Genomic DNA, 19,128 nt, shown 5'->3' on the forward strand with positions numbered 1-19,128 from the left:
AAATGCTTTTGCCAAGAAAAAAATATTATATTTCACACAAGAGTCTGCTCCAGTACAGCGTTGATTGAATCAGCTTAGCTCTTCAGTTTGGCTGGGGGAAAATGATTTCATTTTAGTTGCATCTCTCCTCCATCTCTGACAGATCTATCAAAATACTGGACTTATCAGTTAAAGTTTCCAGCCACTGTAAGTTCAGTCTCAAATGGCAAAGCCTGGCTGGCAAGCTGAACTGTACAACTAGAAAAATAAAATTCTGTAAGCCTGCCAGCTATTTTAAAGGCCATTAGACGAGAGAAGCACACCCACGACAGGCTCTTCATGCAAACTGAGCTGAACTGAACTGTAAACCGTTCATACACGAGACCAGCTGCTTCATTTTAAGATTTCCAGACCAACCACTTGCAGTGCTACATTGGTGTGAAGTGTTTTACTTCAAATGTAAGTCAGGGCTTTTCTTATGTTAGCCCCAAAGGGGTAAAGGTACAGCAAAGACAACATTGTGGGTTTGAGACGGGGATTGTCCTCGCCAACGACAGAGTCTGGGGGATACAGCCTGGCATAAGCATCACTGCAGCTCCCAGGGCTTGCAATTCTTCTGCGGTTCTCTGTTCTTCTAAAATTTGCATTTGAATGAAATACAGATGATTTGCCCATTTCTCAGCATATACTCCTCAGTATATACATCGCTAAAGAGAGATGGAGGTTGTGATACGTTAGCAAATTCTTTGAGGTATTTGTAAAAGCTGTTTAAAGCACAGACAACTCAAATCCAGCCTTCAACATCTGTTGGCAAGAAAAGAGTTGTCTGAAAAATCCACAAGCCAGGCTAAATGACAGAGAAGGATTAGAGTCGATCGTGATGATCAGTCATGAAGCCAAACGTCTGAAGAAGCAAAATATTTTAACAGATACATAAGCTACTTTATACAATAAATGTTTGCCAGGATCCAGAAATCTTGGGGAAATCAATCCTGGATACAAAATACTGTATTTTGGGTGGGCAGAACAGTGTAACATTTTCAAAATTACATTTAACTCTACTGATTATATATGTGCAAGATGTATATACCAAACCCTAAAGTTACATCTTACTAACCATCAAGAACGTAATCTGTCAGGCTATGTTTTAAAATCCTCAGAAGATAAATACTTCACTTTGGAACCACAAGGTACACTTTTCCTGGATAACTGAAGTTATCAGGTTCTGGAGAAACCAAGAAGGGTTAAGCAAACATGGAAACAAGTATTAGCTGTCCTCCAGTAACATGGTCATAGAGCTGCATCTCTCTCTATATCTTTTATATATATATGTATATATATATGTATCACTAAATATCCTATTTATTTTGGGATATAGGTTTACTTAGTAGTATCTCAGACTAAAAGGTGTGTGGAGCATTACAGACTTATACACACACGTGTGTTAGTTTTATAATTACTACTTACAATACTAAACAATAGCTGAACATTTAAATAAAAAATCTGCTTACTGTCACTATGTAATTAATTTATGTTACTTTGAAAAAGAACGGTATCTTTTGTATGGTCTCTTTGTTAATAAATGGGAATCAACGCTCTCTAGTCTAGAGGACTATGGTAATAAGAAGGTGATTTCATCCGCATATCTTGGATTTTAAAATATAAAGGAGTCATTTAGAGAGAAAAAAATACAAGAATTAATTATTAGCCAAATAACTAGCCTAATTTAATTTCACATAAGTTTAGGAGGATGCTTATAAACAGTCCGTGCACAAAAACAGAGGCACTGCTGAGTGATGTGTATGCAACTGCAGTTAATGAAGCTTTTGTGCCCATTAAAAATTAGCTACAGCGTACTGAATGCTGCCTTGCCTCTCTCCCTGTCTGGGCCCAGACCGTGCCTTAGAGAGCAAAACATTTTAGCCATCCTACAGGCATCACAGGCAGTCAAATATTCTGAAAGAGAAGCAAATTTCCAGCATGACTTGCCTTGGAGCCAAGGGCTCTATAAGCAGATTCTGCACAACCATCCCTTCAAGAAAGCATAACGAGGTGAGCAGCTGGATTTCCAGAAATACCATTTCTGACACCAGAGCGCTGCATCACGCTACGGGAAAGCCTTTGGGTCACGCTGCTGCTAAGGTTTGCAGGAAGAAACACAAAGCAAACTGCGATGCTGGTGGCACAGGATCCAGGCAGCAAGGCAAAGTTACTAGCTGCCTGCAAATTTGTATCTATATTTAATTATATATGTTTATTTGTATATTTAAATATATATATTTTAAATCAGGACAGCTCGTGTCCTGCATACGGGAAAGCCTTTGGGTCACGCTGCTGCTAAGGTTTGCAGGAAGAAACACAAAGCAAACTGCGATGCTGGTGGCACAGGATCCAGGCAGCAAGGCAAAGTTACTAGCTGCCTGCAAATTTGTATCTATATTTAATTATATATGTTTATTTGTATATTTAAATATATATATTTTAAATCAGGACAGCTCGTGTCCTGCAAAGTGCAGGGCTGAGCAAGGCCCGGTGTGTTTGTTCATCCCTGAGCAGCAGGGATGCCAGACAGGTTCCAGGTACTGTCGTGACAGGGTGGAGTTATGCTGGGAAGTGGTGATTTCAGTACATTGCTGGAAAGCTCTTCTTCCAAGCACAAAGGGAATGGTGTGCTCCATCCCAAAGGTGTGCCCACAGAAACAGCTCCTAAAATTTGGTTTTCCCATAAAAGTGGAAAGACCAAAACTTCAAAGTGGCTGAAGCCCTGTGAACAGCAAAAGATAGTTTGTGCAAAGGTTCGGAAGAGATCAGTATTCAAAGCTGCTCAGCATTCAGAGATGCTCTAGTACCTAAGCCAGAATTTGTATAGTGAGACAATCTTACTTATACAGTATGCTGGTCTCAGTATTACTAATTTTTCCCTGTTTCTTCCTTTGCTAATCTACTAAACTTGGTTTTTCCATGTTTCAAAAGACAAGTGATCTATTCTCCTCGATTTTTCAAAATAAAGCCAAATTTCAAGGTTCTGACACTGCTCTTTCAGTTGGCTGGAGCCAGTGGGGGATTATTCCAGTAAGGAAGAATCACTAAAAACCCTCTTGACTGATCAACCCAGATTGACAGGGTATAATTATAGACACATCATAGATACATAAAGCATTGTCTTACAATTATCTTTAGAATTTAACTCGTCCTACTCTTGCATTTGAGTAGCGTTTCAAAAAAATCCCCTTTATTTATACACAGACACACTCAAGAGTATGAAATACTGCTGCTTTTAAAGCCTGGTGTCTGCTTGCACCTGTACCTTGCCCTTGTGCACATCTGTTTGCTGACATTTAACACTCAAGATGCAGACCTGCAGCAGTTTACAAAGTTGAGGGCCCAGAGCTGCGCCCTCCCTGGGGTCACCCTGTACCCCCACTGCTCCATCGCCCACCCCCTCCCTCAATTACAGACAACCAGCAGCCCAAAACCCACCCTGTCTCTCCCCCACACCGTTCCCTAGCACAGCCATCCTAACTCCCTCTTCTTTCCCCTCCTTACGGCAAATCTATCCCCACTCCCACCCAGATGGCCTCTTTCCAGGCCTGGGTGGGCAAAAAAGTACAGACAAGGACCACGGGAAGGAGCAACCTGATGTTCTTAGGAGGGCAGGGGAGGATCCCTCCTACCCCGTGATCGCACCCGCCTCTGCAGAGTTGTCACTGGTAACAACTAACCTGTCTCCAACTACCAGTTTAACTCTGAAAGACTGACTCAGCCTTCCCTCTCAGCTGAGACTGTAGTTCCTTGGATCTTTGCATCTTTACAGTAGCTTCACGTAGCACGTGCCTTCCATGTATCCGCTGCTGCGCTCGGCGGTACGAAATCTCTGCTTCTGACAGAGCAGGTTAGCGCTTTGGCAAGACCTTCAAAAAAGATGGCTACTTCAGGTTTTTATGATACTGAGGTAAACTGACAAATCTCTTCCATCATAAGAAACTGTATTTCAAAAATATGGGTCAAACTTCACCATGCTCAACCATGAACATGTAAGTGCTTTGGATGTAGGTGCTTTACAGCGCTGTTGCAGGGTGGACATTCATCAGATCCTTCACGGGTTCCCCTACCCCACCAGAGAAGAGGTTTGCTCGCCTTAGTCCTCGCAGCAGATTTCACACTCACGTTTCTTCATTTGCTTCAGTTTCAGCTTCTGCTCTACCACCTTTCTTAACTCCCAAAGGCAACTATTCGTACACTATGATTGCATTCAGAGATGTCTTGGGCAACAAAACAAGCATCAGGCTTTTGCTACCCACATCATTTGCAGAGTTTAATTAAGGGAAAGGGAAGAGGTGGTGAAGCTTTAGGAGCCAAGATCTGGAACAGAAAAAATGGCAGTGCTGTCTGCTTTAAAATACGTACGGCCTCTCTCCTTCTGTAATCCCACCTCTGAAATTCTTATTTTGTCCCCTCATTACCACTCAGCGTCTGCCACTTCCCACACTGCTCACAGCACCAGCAATATACAATATATGGAAAAAAAGGCTTTCTCTTTTAATAAAATTTCCGATATATTTCATGTTCAAGAAGAGCTGGATCACTAACTCAGTGTATCATCTTCATGTTGCCACCACAACTTCCACCACAGCAAGTTTCATTGGCTTTTCATTAAGAGTTATTGGGACTTCTTTTTTCCCCATGCAGAGTAAGTTGCCTGAGGGGGCAGAGATGGGGAAGGAAGGGCAGGAGCAAAGATTCATGCCAAAAAGGGAAAACAATGTCAGCTGTGGCTACTGGATATTTCATGAACTAGATGCTGTCACCCACCAGTAAGTAGCATTTCATATTACCAAAGACTCCAACGCATTTACAAAGCAAATCTTCCCCTCCTCCCCCTCAGCTGCAGTTCTCACTCTGGACTTTCCTGCTTGGTTTTTAAGGCAAGTCTCTAGCCTTTGCAGTTGTCTTACTAAATCTTAAGAATGGAAGTTCGGGTAGCAGCCTGATTTTGCAACCAGCCTGAAATGCTAAGGTGGTCCCCAGGATCTTCGAACACAACAATTTAGTTCTCATCATCCAGGCTTTCACCCGGGAAAACACCAGCATCAATCCAGAAGCCCTCAACCCAAGCCACAGTACATTTTGAAACGCACACACTATAAAACACAGCTAAAAATCTCAAATAAAACCAATTAAAATTAACGACAAACGAATGGGGACGAGGAGTAGGAGATACCGCTAACCCCAAACATTAAAAAGATGAGTCAGTTCTAAGGAACAAGTTGGGGTTTTTTGTTCAAACATCTAGAGTAAGCTGAGTTCATCATCTCCAGGTATTTACCACTCCTTAAGGCATTCGAGGCTTAAGGGGGAGCTACAAAAGTCTGATGTGGCCAGAAATGTCAGCTTCTAAAGAAGCCAGCAGACAACAGCAAAAGCTTGGGTAAGGGACATACCGGCTGTCTGAAACATGTCCTCCCCTCCTGAAAAATGCAGGGCAAGGAGACAGCTTCTTCCTCCCCCAAATGGGAGCCCTCCTCCCCACCCACTCTCCTCTATAACTTGTATTGAGAAGCGGTTAGTCATAGCAGGGCACAGATGCGTTTCTGCCTGGTTGATGAAACTCAGATGATAACAAGAACATGTTCTTGTCTACAGGCCAGGAGACAACCACTTGTTTTCCTTGCAAGCCAGATTTTGTAACTTCTTTGTGATGGGGAGAACAAGAGTCACTTTTGCCTAGCCTTACTCGGCATACTGGGGAAACACACTGGTTTGACTTCCCACAGCACACAAGCTTCTTGCTCTTCCACCAAGTCTGCTTTCTGTCCAGGCTTCGATTTTCTCCCAGGATATCAAACGCCGCACACACCACCGACTTGCCCAGAACCATTGGCCATGAGATTTATAGAAGACAAACAAGAACGAGGTCCAAGGGTTGCGGACATGGACAAAGCTGACGCAGAAAGGCAATTACTGCATGGCAGGGGTGTGTACCTGGCAAAGAAAAAGCCCTCATGCTGGGGTTTGGCCCCTTGAAACACGTAACATTGCAAACATTCATTTGCAGTTCAGTGAGCATTAGTTCATCATCTTAATGTGAATGAGACACTAAAGAACTGGTTTAAATATATTTACACATTTGGTTATGACTGTCCTCTGAAAATGGTGTCCTTACTTTAGGCAGACAAGCCCAACGCGGTGGTAAGAAGTCGAGCGCTCACCGCATTTGGCAACACAGAGCACATAGGAAGGACAGGCAAAATGACGGTGAGCCTTTCCGGGGCTGCAGTTACTGACCTTGTTCAGGTCTTCGTGCTCAAATAGTGAGAAAACACAGCCATTTGCTGACCCTTACAGACGTCTAATCCAGAACACCCTGACCTCAACAGGGCACTCATCCTAAGGCTGAAGTAGAAAAATCAACTTTTGCAAGGCCAACCTTGACAGATTCACAATACCAACATAGAAGCAAGCAGAAAAAAAAATAATAATAACAAAAAAACCCTCTTAAGCAAAGGCACTCTCCTACTGGTTGTGCAACTTGGAAATGTTTTTGAAATCCAAGTCAAGACTCAAACCTTACCAGAGCATGATCGAGCCATTTCAGTGTTTTGTTGTTTATAAAGTACTTCGAAGGAGCCCTTGCCATTCAGTACTGCGATATCACTTTATTTTGTTAATAAATCCAGGAGGTCTCTAGTTAGTCACCTTACACCAGAAAGACTTTAAGGCACTAAACTGTATGAAACATCTTCCCCTCCTTTCATCCTGCCCGAAGACAAACCATAGCACAAGCAATTCCTGTAGCACTGTGGCTGTGCTAGCTCTCAATAAGCTGTCCAGTGATACATCACAGCAAAGAGATCAGGACCAGTATCACAAACTTTCACAGTTCCAAGATTATTCTAGTTTAAGGAGATGAAGAGCTTTAATGAAACCTCCTGAGGTGTTATAGGTCAATCTAGAGACTTCTCCTCTCCCTCGGTCCACTTTACTTGTGGCCTTGTGCTCAGGTTGGCTTTGTACGGATCTCTCCTGGACGGCTTAAAGATCAGCCAAAGTCATTACCGTGTGCAGCAGACTCAGCAATCAGCGTCAGGACCTATACGTATTTTTCCCTCCTCTCAGAGTGTATTATTATCGTCAACATCTCAGTCATCATGAAACCGGCAACAAGACATTTACTTGATCAAGGTGTTTATTGCATCTCAGAGGGCACACATGCACTGGGTTTTTTTTTGTTTGTTTTTTGTTTTTTTAAACTGAAATACAAAGAAGAGCCATTTTGAAATTAGCTTTTTATAGAACTTTCCCATTACAGTGTATGTTATCCCCACAGCAAATTCAGATACAACCACTTTTAATGGTACCATACATTGATTAAATAGTTCATTTGAAAGACTTTAGGTGAGTATCTTTCCAACCCAATATGCTTTTACAGAGAACTGCCAAGCCACTTGTAACACTGATCAACAGTGACCTCATTGAAGAGTCAAGATCTTACGCCAAGCCATCAGCAGAAACAGTATGAGAACAAATAAAAATTAAAGAAACACAGTATGTACAGTAAAGGGCATGGATCTCTGGATCAGAATTAAATCTAATCACCAATAGTACAAAAGCTACTCACAGCGCATTCGGGGTAATGGTGAAAACACTAGCCTAAGGCATACACAGGTAAGCACTAAATTAAGAGATGTACGTAAGAACTGAACAGAGGTGAGTAACATCACTTGTAATGTTTTGACTACAGATATACCAAAGAGTGCTCTCGTATTTGAAATCCCTTAATGCCAGCACAACTATGGTTGCTTTTTCCAACTACATGGAGAGAAACTGACCCTTTACTTATTTTAAGTGCATTCAGCAAGAACTGATAAATATGCCAATTTTAAATGCAAAAATTTAAATAATTAAAATAGATTTTAAAATAAAAACAGCAATAAATATGGTATTCTTTCAGATATGATTTTTCATTCTTGGTAAATCATCGAAAAAGTATTTGTTACGGAAGTTTACCTTTATATTCCTTTAAATAATCTTAACATATACAGTGCCACAAAAATAAAACATTTTTTCCACGACAATTGAGATTCCTGTGACTGGGAAAAAAAAAAAAAACCAAACAAACGTATTCTGCACAATTTCATAAGTATTTTCCTTACTATCTGGTATTATCACACTATGTTTCGTAACAGATAAAGGAGAAATTGAGTCCTAGGGAAAATTTAGGTGTCCTCAAAAAGTTATATACATTGAAACCTTCAAAAACCACAGACATCGCTCCAAATGGCTCACCAAACAACAGCTGCATAATCTGTCCCCGTGGGATAGGTTCAGAAAAGCACTAGAAGGCATCAGAAACATACATCCATTGTTTAAATCGTAAAACACAAATAACCCAAGTACACAAATTTCGAGAGAGTAGGGATAACAGCTAAGGTAGTACACATTCCTAATGTTCACTTTCACAGCTGTGCTACACGTTTCAGGAGGAAGAGAAAGTCTGAGTAAGCGCTGGGTTTGGTACTGGTGGCTCACTTTGAAACTCTGAGCATCCGTTTGTAGACTCCAAACTCACGTTTTTATCATCCAGTCAGAAAAACTGCAGCTGTCAATATAGGAAAGTATTAGATGAAAACCAGAATAACGAGTTAGCGAAAGCACATTCTAGAAAGAGCATCAGATCTGCTCATCGCTTCACACCTCAGAGGAGTTGCTACCCATTTTTAATGAAGCAGCAGACCTCCCACAGACAGTTATGAATCTGTCTACTATAAACCCAAGCTGAAAGCAGCAAGTCCCAGTGATGAAGGTGCATCTTCACTCCTGACCATCTCCCCTAAGTGCCAGGTACACCTCCCCGGGGCTGGGATTTGGAGAAGGGGCAAGTGGGATGGGGTGGTGCCTGCTAAGAGCAGCCTGATCCCATCCACTGCTGCTAACGCCCCTGCAGAGGGGACTCAGAACAAGTCTTAGAATTAAGCTATAGGAAGAAAGAAAAGGGACTTAGGAAGAAGGCTTTAAAGACATGTTATGGTTGTCCTCTCCACACCTGGAAAATTATTCTAGTCTTAATTATAAAATGCCTACCCTACTTCTGCATTATTACTTTTTAATTGGCTTAAGTGTTCAATTCAATTGGATGTTTCATCTTGGCCCTCTTCACATCCCTCTCCTAAACCCTCACAGTCATGTTTTTGTCTTTTATTCCTTCCATTCTGCAGTATTGGTTTTTTGCTTCTCCTCCATTTTTTCTTTTTATTTACTCCTCTGTTCTTCCCCACTGTTGTTCTACACAGCACTGCTCAGGACCTCATGCCTTAGCATTCAGAAAGGCAGTGCCTTGAAAAATTGTATGGTGGGGGACAGCATTAGCTGGCGGCAGTTAGATGCAAACAACCTTCCTTCATGATCAGGATACATACGTTTTTCCTCTTTTGATCCCTTCACACCTATGATACCATATCTGTTTCCACACCCTCAAGACTGGAACAAGCCTCTTCAGCATCACTGTGTCCCCAGTATTTGTAGCCTATTATGATTCTATTTGTTTCAGTATTAATTTCAGGAAAAAAACAAACCAAACATGAACCCTTGGATTGAAGTTACAGACTGAAGATAATTTTTCCTGGCAGTCACTTTTGGCAGAAAAACTAGCCAAAAGTCAAGCTTCCAGGCTAAAACTAAGAGTGTGGACAGAGAATTTGGTTTGCTATTTAAACCACCACATCTTCAGTGCATGTTTCTACCTATCTCTGCAGCTACAATCAGCCATATTCAATCTACCGGCCTAATCAACATCTGTGTGCCAGACGCGTACCACAGCGTAACATGCTTAGGCAGGCAGTCACAGAATACCTTATCGTTTACAAGAAATCCTTGATGTTAAGATCCGCTAATGGGTCCTTTGTTGGAGGTTTCTTGGGACTCTGAGTAGCAGGAGTTGGGCTTGGAGAAAGCTAACAGACGCCAGCCAGGAAGGCAGAAAAAACCAAAGCAGACAAGGATACACAAGCATTAGGTAGATGTAGCTGGTTCTCACACAAGCACATTGCAAGCATACAAACTTCTCATTTTTCTGCAAGTTCAGTGTATTGCCATTTTGCTAAGGCATTGTTTAGACTCCATCCTTACTACAGGGTTAACAATGTTTGGCCAGTTTAATGGTTAAGACTATAGACACTGCGTATTCTAATTAGCATAGCTTCAAATCACTCTCTCCCTGTCAGACAGAACGGCATTAGGTGAATCATCAGCCCAGACAGAAGTTAAGCAATTGTTAGATGTTAAACACCAAGGTGCAGAGTAAGCAGAGTGCATGCTGCAGAGTATGTCAGAAAATCCCCGCAACTGGCATTTAAGTACAAGCTGTTCTACATTGGTAATGTAAATAAAAGTCCAAAGTGTACTGGAGACGCAACTATATTATACTCTGTTCCTTCTCTGGTAGGTATAAAAATCATCAGTTATTCCACCTACACTGGTAATGTAAGTAAGAGTCCAAAGTGTACTGGAGATGCGACTATATTATACTCTGTTCCTTCTCTGGTTGGTAGGTATAAAAATCATCAGTTATTCCACAGAAAATGTCAGTTTTTCAAGTTCCAGGCAACTTTTCTCACTAGGGAGACAGAGGATTCTCCCATCCTGTCCTTACTCATCCCCATACCTACCGTAGTCAGGGCACTAGAGGTATTTTATATACTTGATGACTAGCTTCTCCAAGACAAAATTGTTTGTATCTTCCATAATCTTATTCTTGATAAGTGCAGAGACAGTTTAAGGTGGGAGGAAAAGCAAGACCAAGTACCTTCTCACTTAGAGCAGTTTCAAGTTCCTACCATGTCTACACAGAAAACCCAGACAAACTTCAATGGGAATGTGGTGCCCTACTTCAAAAGTGTGGTTTGCTGCTTGATATTTGCAAAAAAAAGGGAGGTGGCTTGGTTTCAAGTGTTACAAGTCAGATTTTAGAGCTGCAGCATCAACTTCCATCTCCCACCCTATTTGAAAGACAATGGACTTCTGACTTGTAGAGAAGCAAAATGCTACAGCTAAGTCATCCCCTGCCTCTCCTCTGGAAGGGCCCTCTCCTTCTCAGAGTTGTTACAAACCAAACTCTACTTTGAAAAAATAGCCTGGAGCAGGTATTATGGCCTATGTTGCATCACCTAGTGGCTATGAGCTAAAAGCTTTGCATCAGAGTGGGCACAGAGTGCTGCACTTCCAAACTTGTTAGCTTCAAGTTAAAAAGAATATTTAGGAAACTATGAGAAGCAGCTGATACCACCCAGTTCAACAGGAAGGGTGGTACGTCTCCATTCACTCAACCTACTTCATCACTAATTACTCCAGTAGATTTTTTTTCCTTCATATTAAAGGAAGGACTCATCTCCCTGACAACCAGTAACTTGTGACACAATGTTTCCTGGTTATTTTTAATTAGTATAGAACTAAGAATAGGTTTGCTTTGGTTTTAGGTGGCTAAACTTGTCTCCCTTTTATGTCTAAATATGTGACTGTCACAAAGCCAGACTAGGTAAATATAGTTTAAAAACATGAAAAATGAAGCAGTGTCCTGTGTCTCCCACTTACAAAAGAATACAGAGTGACTGAAGATTAAGATTACTCATTTGCATTCCTCCACCTTAATGTGTCAGAAGAAAAACTCCACTCCACAGTATCTAAATTCACGCACTGCTGTGAAAAGCATGCATCCTGAGCACTCCAATGTTACACATGCTATGCTAATTCATACTCGAATGCAGTTGTTTAGCACCGAAAGAAACCCAGCAAGCTACCAGCATGAAACAGATAAAGTTGTATTTACTGAGAAACAGCTGTCATCCAAGAACTGGAGACCTTAGCTTGTCCACAAGCAGAAGGTCGGTTTTCTGAGGAGTCTCTTGGTGGGCTGGCAGGGAAGATGTCAACTGCAGATCTAGTAAATTTTGACAAGCTCTGAACAGATTAGGAATACCTATCAGCTCCACTTTGAGCTTTACTCAAATATCCCCCAAAACCAGATCTTGGATGTAGTTAGCTGTAGGAGACTTTTCAAACCTGTTCCATTGCTTTCATACGAGGGAACTCAAAAAAAATCAAGGTGGTTCATGTGATCTGTTGCAAGTCAGGCAGCTGGTACTATACGAAATCTCATTTACAGACCTACAGCTAGAATCGAACTGAGATAACGCATACACACAAGCTACTTTCTAAAGAAATAGAGAACAGTTAAACATTCACCTAGCAATAACACGTACCTGTACACCAGGGCCAGTGGCAGCTCCAAATGGTGGCCTCATCATAGGCTGCCCATACATAACCGGCTGCTGGGGCATCATGGGCACCCCTGTGCCTGCTGGGGGCTGAAATTAATGCAGTGTGAGTAGGGTTCTGGGTGAAGAAAGAAGAGCAGTGTAACAAAAGAGACTCACCATCCCAAATGCTGCTCCTGGCTGTGGGACAGGTGGAGTACCTCCTGCGGCAGGAACAGCACTTGCTGGAGGCACGCCGCCCGTCTAAAAGAAATTTTTTTTTTAACTTAAAAAATGAAACAATCTCTATAACACCAACCATCTGGAAATTGCACAGACTCTCCAGTATTCTTAAAGTTGTTCTGGAAAGTAGGACTGTTATGTAGCAGATAATATCTAACCTCAAAACCACAATGCTTCAAAGAATGACAGAGTTGAATGAGTCCTTACACTGATGCTCAGCTTGCTTTTTCGTAAGAAAGCAAAGGTGACAGACTCCATTCTCTTCATGAATGGAGTCCACTTACTGAATACAACTCAAAATAGTCCCAATGAAAATCTGTACTTTCCTCCTTCTTCTACATAGCGTAAGAAACCATCTCAATTTCACAAATGATAGCCAACATAACATAGTACTTGTAGCACTGTATTTTAGTAGAAGCCTAAGCAGATTGTAAACCTAAGGGAAAACACTGCTATAATAAGCTTCCAATTAAAAAAAAAAATAGTAATTTATGCAGTGAGGTTCAATTAAGTTAAAAAATAAGTTCACACACTTAGGCCACAATCACAACCATTACATACTCTACTAAGGATAGTTTACTTTATCTTGTTATGCTTTTCACTCATATGCTTAACTTGTTCTTATTTTTGTTCAAATAACACAAGGAAAAAAAAAGGTGATCTTTCAATAGGATTCAGGAAGAGAGAACTGTTAGTTTAGTAGTCTGGCTGGATATACAGCACAACAGCATCTCTGAATGAGGCCACCCCACTTATCTAGCAGTACCTACATCTCATCCCTTTTGGTTCCCTCGTCTATACGCACAGAGTTTCCTTATGGCCTTGAAAGCATCCAAGTCTCTCCTTTTCACAGAAGTATATACAATCCACATTATTAACAACTCTGAAGAGAGGCAGGAAGCATTCAAGGAAGAGATTTAAAAATGGTAGTAGGATTTTTCAGAATCTCATTACTGCTATCGTATGGCCTAAGTCTACTGGCCCAATTTCTCAAGCTTTAGGGTCACGCCAGAGCCTCCACATCCTTACAACCCACCTTGAGTCAGTTATATCCCACCCCACGCGGAGAGCGGCTAGCACATTTTCAATTCAAAGGACAGTGCACCTCTGGAGATACGTCGGAATTACTCACTGCACAGGGCACTTCTGTGAACACTGCATTTAGTGCCGTTGGTTGATCCTTGCTTCCAGACTAAAATGTTTCTCAGGAAACTGGAGACAAGTCAAGATACCCTGTTCCAGATTCACTAAATCGGCAAACACCCTACAGTTTCTGGTTAATAATTATGAACGTCTATTCCAGTCTGAAAGTTTTCTGGGGAGCATTTCAATTAAAAGCTGTACTGCGCTAGCAGCACAGCTGTTCTTGAACTAAAACCAAAATATGGACACTCAGGTATGGAAAGCGAGGAATAGAAAGACACAGATTAATGACATCAGATGCAGTGATCTGACCGCAGCCACAGGAACACATTGTAGCTTAAAATCCAGTTAGGCAGATGCCAAGAAAATGGCCATACAAACTGAATCTGCTTTTGCCTCAAAGCACTAGGGTCACTCGAGGGAATGGGCTTCTATGAAACTCTGCTGATTTTAATTCAGAAGGTGAAAGGTCACACAGAAGGGAAGAAGTGATCAAAACTTCAGTGGTTCAACAGTGACATGAAGGAAAGCTTCATTTTGGTCTCCACATGTATTTTTCCTCCAGATCTGGTTTTCTTTGGTTTCAAAAAACACCAAAGTGTATGATATTGAAGAAATACATATATAGCACCCATGTTTCATGAAATGCTATCAAAACCACCCAGCCTTCCAGAAAGGCTAGTTACTTGTCAGATGGTAAAACCACAAGATCAGGCTGATGTTACAGAAGTTAGAAATTTCAGGTAGTACAAGTCATCAGATAAGTCACATCCAAATAAAGCAAAGACAGTTTGAAGCCATTATTTTCAAGCTTGCAGCACAGAAAGGGTTAATCGGTACTACCATATTCAATACATTGCCTGAGCGTTGTCTGCTGGACAGATGGTCCGAGAAGAGCCACGTTAGGTAGCTTCTAGCTAGTTTTAAGCCAGCGGTAATAACTGTAGGGCAGGTGAGGTGCTGTTAGTATCTTCGTGTTTAGTAAGTAAGTACAATAAGTGATCAAAAAAAAATTCACTTACACGGTACAGTATTGCCCAGCCTGTCTATTAAGAAAAAAAGTTGACGTTACAACTAACACATTCAATGAAGTACCAAGTTCAGGGAATTCTTGTATCTTCTGTAAAGTTGAAGAAAGTGTTTAGAGTCACATTAACACCTGGCTGTGGCAGCAGGGAACTGAACTGGGCACGCTCCCCCTTGACAGTCCTTTCCTTCCCTTCCCAACCCAACTTTTTTCAAATGCCGGCTGTTTTATGCCCTGTGCAATTTTGATGAGATGAGGTATGATCCCTCCTCAGATTACTTTTGTAGCTTACTCATGATCAGGTTGCTGTTGTGTCAAATTTAGATTTTTAGTTCAATTCAACCCTCTTCTCTCAAAATTAGTGCCTTCTGATACATTTTACAGGGCAATCTTATTTTTTCCAACAGACTGCTCTACTCTGCTAAACAAGCTACCCAGTTCTAATCTAACATCAATCACCTGAACAGTATGGATACTGTGTAGTATTTTGACCTACTTCATTCAGGAAAGCTTGAGAAAAACCTATTTATTTTCTCTCCTTCCAGTACTTCAGCTTGGATCAACACCATTGTCTTTTGGGCAACTGACCCAGCCCTGGTGCTGGTAAGACCTATACGGCTAACCACACACTTGGAAATGTCCGCAGGTACTAATTATACACGTGGAGTAACATTTTGATACATACACGAGTGTATTTTCATTGACATGAACTCAATGATTGATTTATGCCAACTGTAAAACTGGTCTTAAAAATGTGACTTGAAACAATCATATCGTTTATACAGAAGCAAACTCTTTAGCTGAAGTAGACAGAAGCAGTGCAAACACGTATGCTTGCACAGTCTCATAAAATACTGAGGTTTCAATACCAGTGGATTCGATGGGTTAACCACCTACCAAAGGACCACTTGGGACACCCCCAGTTGACCATGTTGCAGGTGCTACTTTTGGCTGCCAGTTGGCTCCTCCTGTTAACTTTTTCTCTCCAGCGTTCCACTGAAGGTCTCCCCTAAAAAACAGGGAGAGAGACAGAGCTATTATTAACACACCTTCACAGTGAAAATGAAAACCAGTTGCAGTACACATTAACATTAGGCTCGCAGCTACATTAGTTTATGGTGTATGCAGTTTAAGTTATTAACAGAAAGATACACTTTTAGTGCCACGCAGTTTCAAGGGTTGTTAGTAGGAGACACCAGTACACTCTATACTGAAGTCAGTTACACGGTTATGGCCTTTGTGGTGAGAATTAAGAAGAAGTTTTACTTAATATTGAGTGACAGTAACATATTATTGCATATACCCTTACAAAGTAGGAAGAGGGACTGCTACTGCCTATTCTACTAGGGGCAGGCAATAGAGCTGCCTGCTAGGAGTCTTTGAAAGGTCATTTCGTTGCTGGAAATCTTGCTCAGACAGCTGAAGGAGGAAAGCATTCAGTTCTGAAAAAAGTTGATAGATACAAGAGAAACAAATCAATCATAGAATAAAAGGGCTGTTGCAAAACCAAGTTTTGTTAGAGACCACTCTGTTCGGAATAAGATACACCATTTGAACAAAGTAGATTGAAGGAAGCTAAGTTTTGGGGATAAACCTCATAAGGTGTTTATACATATATATCCCTCCTATCATCTCCACGGAGGCACAAACCATTTTGAAGTACACACATCATAAACTGGTCTTGCATATAGAGGAAGACTCAGCATAGAAGTAAGCAACCAGTTAGATTAAGAAAATATATTCAAAAATAAATGTAATACTGTAAATATCTCTTCTTGCAAAAAGAAGCATTTCACTGCATGGCATGAACTTATTTTCTATTTTACAAGTATTCTAATGCTTACATGATGAGCACATTCAGCGTCTGTAAAAAGATAACAAAACTATTACATATTAGCCTAGATTACTGAGGGGAGCTATACAATTTATTACCTGGATTATTTGTTCATTTTAAGTTGTTTGGAAATCAGCCATCCAATATGAAGACAGTAATTTACAGAAAAAAATTTCTAAGACTCAGACTAAAACCAGCAAGTTTAAAAGCTATGTCAGGAACTTTTAACCTTAATTATTCAGTGAACCTGCATAGAACAGAATACTTTTTCCAGAATTTTTCTGAACTCATTTTTTGGCGGGGAGAGGACACATAACCAATTCACTGATTCTTAATAAACACTGAAATAGATGTAAGACTATAGAGCAGAGTTGAAAACATTTTTTCTTTTTTTTTTTAAACCAAGTTGAACTTACTTTTTTGAAGTGGTACCAGAAATTCCAAGATCTGAAAATTGTAAGAAAAAAGGAAAAAAAAGAAGTCATGTGTTTAGTAAATTAAAGCATGACAAAATAACAGCTCATGTTCATTGCACATGGGCTTATACGGAGTAATAAAGTTTCAGCTGTCTTTATTTAGACAGCATCAGAGTAGTAACCACATCTACCCCTTCTTCAGGACAAACTTTTGAGGAACCCTGCAGATGCTTTCTACTTGAGGAAGCCATTTTTGTTCCATAAGCAAGCCAAAGTAACAATATATTTAGGTCTATAAAACGCTAAGTTATTTAAGAGCACTGAACTATTTACCATGAATGACAATACTCGTTTCTGTTCCTCATTATACATACGGAAATAAAAAGCTACTTTCTCATACACATAAATCTGAATGTTACCTGGAAGTTTTGCACTGTTTTATCTGCTCTATCATACACGGGAACTCCAAGTATTGGGATAAGTTTTAAGCTAAGTTTTAAAGAATACTCTTCTCACACGACCACTACAAGTCCTGTAAGTCACAAATTGCTAAGTTTGATTTTCTCTCCCAAACTTGGATATATCAAATGACTTGTAGAAGAGGTTTCAAGTGATTAAGAGTCTTGCTGACTTCTAAGGTGGTAGTTTCCCCCGACACCTTAGCCTAGGGGGGCCTCTGTTAGGTTTTTGGGGGGCTGCAGCTACTGATCTCTAGTTATAAAGGCTCTAGCCCTTTTCCTACTACAGGAAAGATAACATTTTTTAATTTAGCATTTCAAGAACATGTTTTGGAAAGTTCACTGTCTGAGAAAGGTCTGTTCTTGGCTGTTGTACAGTCCTCACCCCATTGCTGCTCCTCCTCTCATTAAGCAAGAAACCAGTTGTTTGTGTCCAGCACCTTTTCTGCTTAAATTCCACAGAGAGATCAGATGCTTTGGCCAATTTTCACCTTTCCATCTGTTATTACACATCAGACTCTTAGTGGATGTGCCCCTGAATGTACCTAGGACGTTCACACATTACAAATCGTACCTACCAAACAGGTCCCATCATTTGACTCAGGCCCTGGGCACAAAGAGGGACAAGTTACGAACCCAGACTACCAGCTATCTGAATCAGGCCTCATTCCTGCCTGTAACTTCCCCCATCTCCCCAGGGAAACAGGAAGACATGGAAGCAAGCTAAAATAGACAAGTATTTGGCTCCATGGAAAAGTAACATAGTTGTATGCCGCACCACTTAAAACCAAAATTTGTCACTTACTGCCTACTAAGTTTGCAAGAGACGAATCAAGATCGCTTCCGAGGCCTTTGCTTGCTGCTGAAGCAGCGACTGTTGCTGTGGCTGCAGGTGCTATAGACTGACCAGAAGGAACCATAGTTGGCATAAGAAGATCACCTAAGCCATCAAACACTGCAAGTGCAAGGAAAATGAGTTAGAACAGCAGCTGTGATAAGAAAAACACTACTTGCCACTGTGCTGTTGCTCCAACAAACGTAGCACAGAAAACCACGTCACAAGTCTTACCAAGCCACCATTTGACATTAAAAGTAATGCCAACAAGGGCATTCATGCCATTTTACTAGACACTGAAAGCACAGTAATCCTGAAAGAGCTATACCGATGAGAACTAATACAAGAGGACATGCCTAAAAGGACTTCAGTTGGAGAGCTGAATCTACATAGACACAGCACCACTTCCACATGACACTATTTTTCTTACAGCCATCCTTAGAGAGATGTCAGATGCACATACATTTGTCAGGAGATATTCATTTAAAGGTTTTTTAAATGAACATCTTGCAGCAAACACCAGTCAGAATTACTGCAGCAAAGGCAGTCTTATACCTTGACATCTTACAGTAACAAGATTGAAAGTCTCAAGATGTTACTATTCACTTGCAAGCAGCGGGGAATCAGGAAAACCTACTAACATCTTATGAGATCAGAAGGAACCAGAACCATCCACGCTGACAGAGCTAGCCTCCTTAGTCCAGTCATCTAACTCAGAAGTTCATTTTTTAGACCCCTTGAAGTCAAACCGCCTGGTACATCTCATGCCAGCGTTCTATCTTCTGATCTGTATCTGAGGTACATGCTAATGTTAAGTCAGAAGGAAGGGGTAGCGAGTGCACTGGCAAGCAACCAAATAACCAAGCAGCAGTACTACTTCAACCTTTTCCTCTTGTACAGTTGCAGAACTCACCAATTTTAAGTTTGTAGCAAGGACCCAGCATG

The 19,128-nt window shown here is 41.0% G+C and overlaps 1 protein-coding gene across 2 annotated transcripts in view; it reads right to left on the minus strand.

The window, feature by feature from the left end:
- Positions 1-7,147: 7,147 nt before the first annotated feature.
- SNAP91 (synaptosomal-associated protein, 91kDa) overlaps positions 7,148-19,128 on the minus strand; it is a 70,662-nt gene continuing 58,681 nt past the window's right edge. The window contains exons 18-25 of one of the 2 annotated variants that reach the window (XM_009702337.1): positions 18,154-18,303; positions 16,891-16,921; positions 15,538-15,649; positions 14,636-14,659; positions 12,408-12,491; positions 12,234-12,338; positions 9,829-9,929; positions 7,148-8,578 (exon numbers count right to left, since the gene is read on the minus strand). In XM_009702337.1, coding sequence (XP_009700639.1) covers positions 9,837-9,929; positions 12,234-12,338; positions 12,408-12,491; positions 14,636-14,659; positions 15,538-15,649; positions 16,891-16,921; positions 18,154-18,303 — 599 coding nt within the window. In that variant the 3' untranslated portion in view covers positions 7,148-8,578; positions 9,829-9,836. The remainder of the gene's footprint in view (positions 8,579-9,828; positions 9,930-12,233; positions 12,339-12,407; positions 12,492-14,635; positions 14,660-15,537; positions 15,650-16,890; positions 16,922-18,153; positions 18,304-19,128) is intronic. The other variant, XM_009702336.1, reaches the window with a different exon arrangement.

Source organism: Cariama cristata, unplaced genomic scaffold (genome assembly GCF_000690535.1).
Source record: "Cariama cristata isolate BGI_N322 unplaced genomic scaffold, ASM69053v1 scaffold3106, whole genome shotgun sequence".
Classification (NCBI taxonomy): Eukaryota; Metazoa; Chordata; class Aves; order Cariamiformes; family Cariamidae; genus Cariama; species Cariama cristata.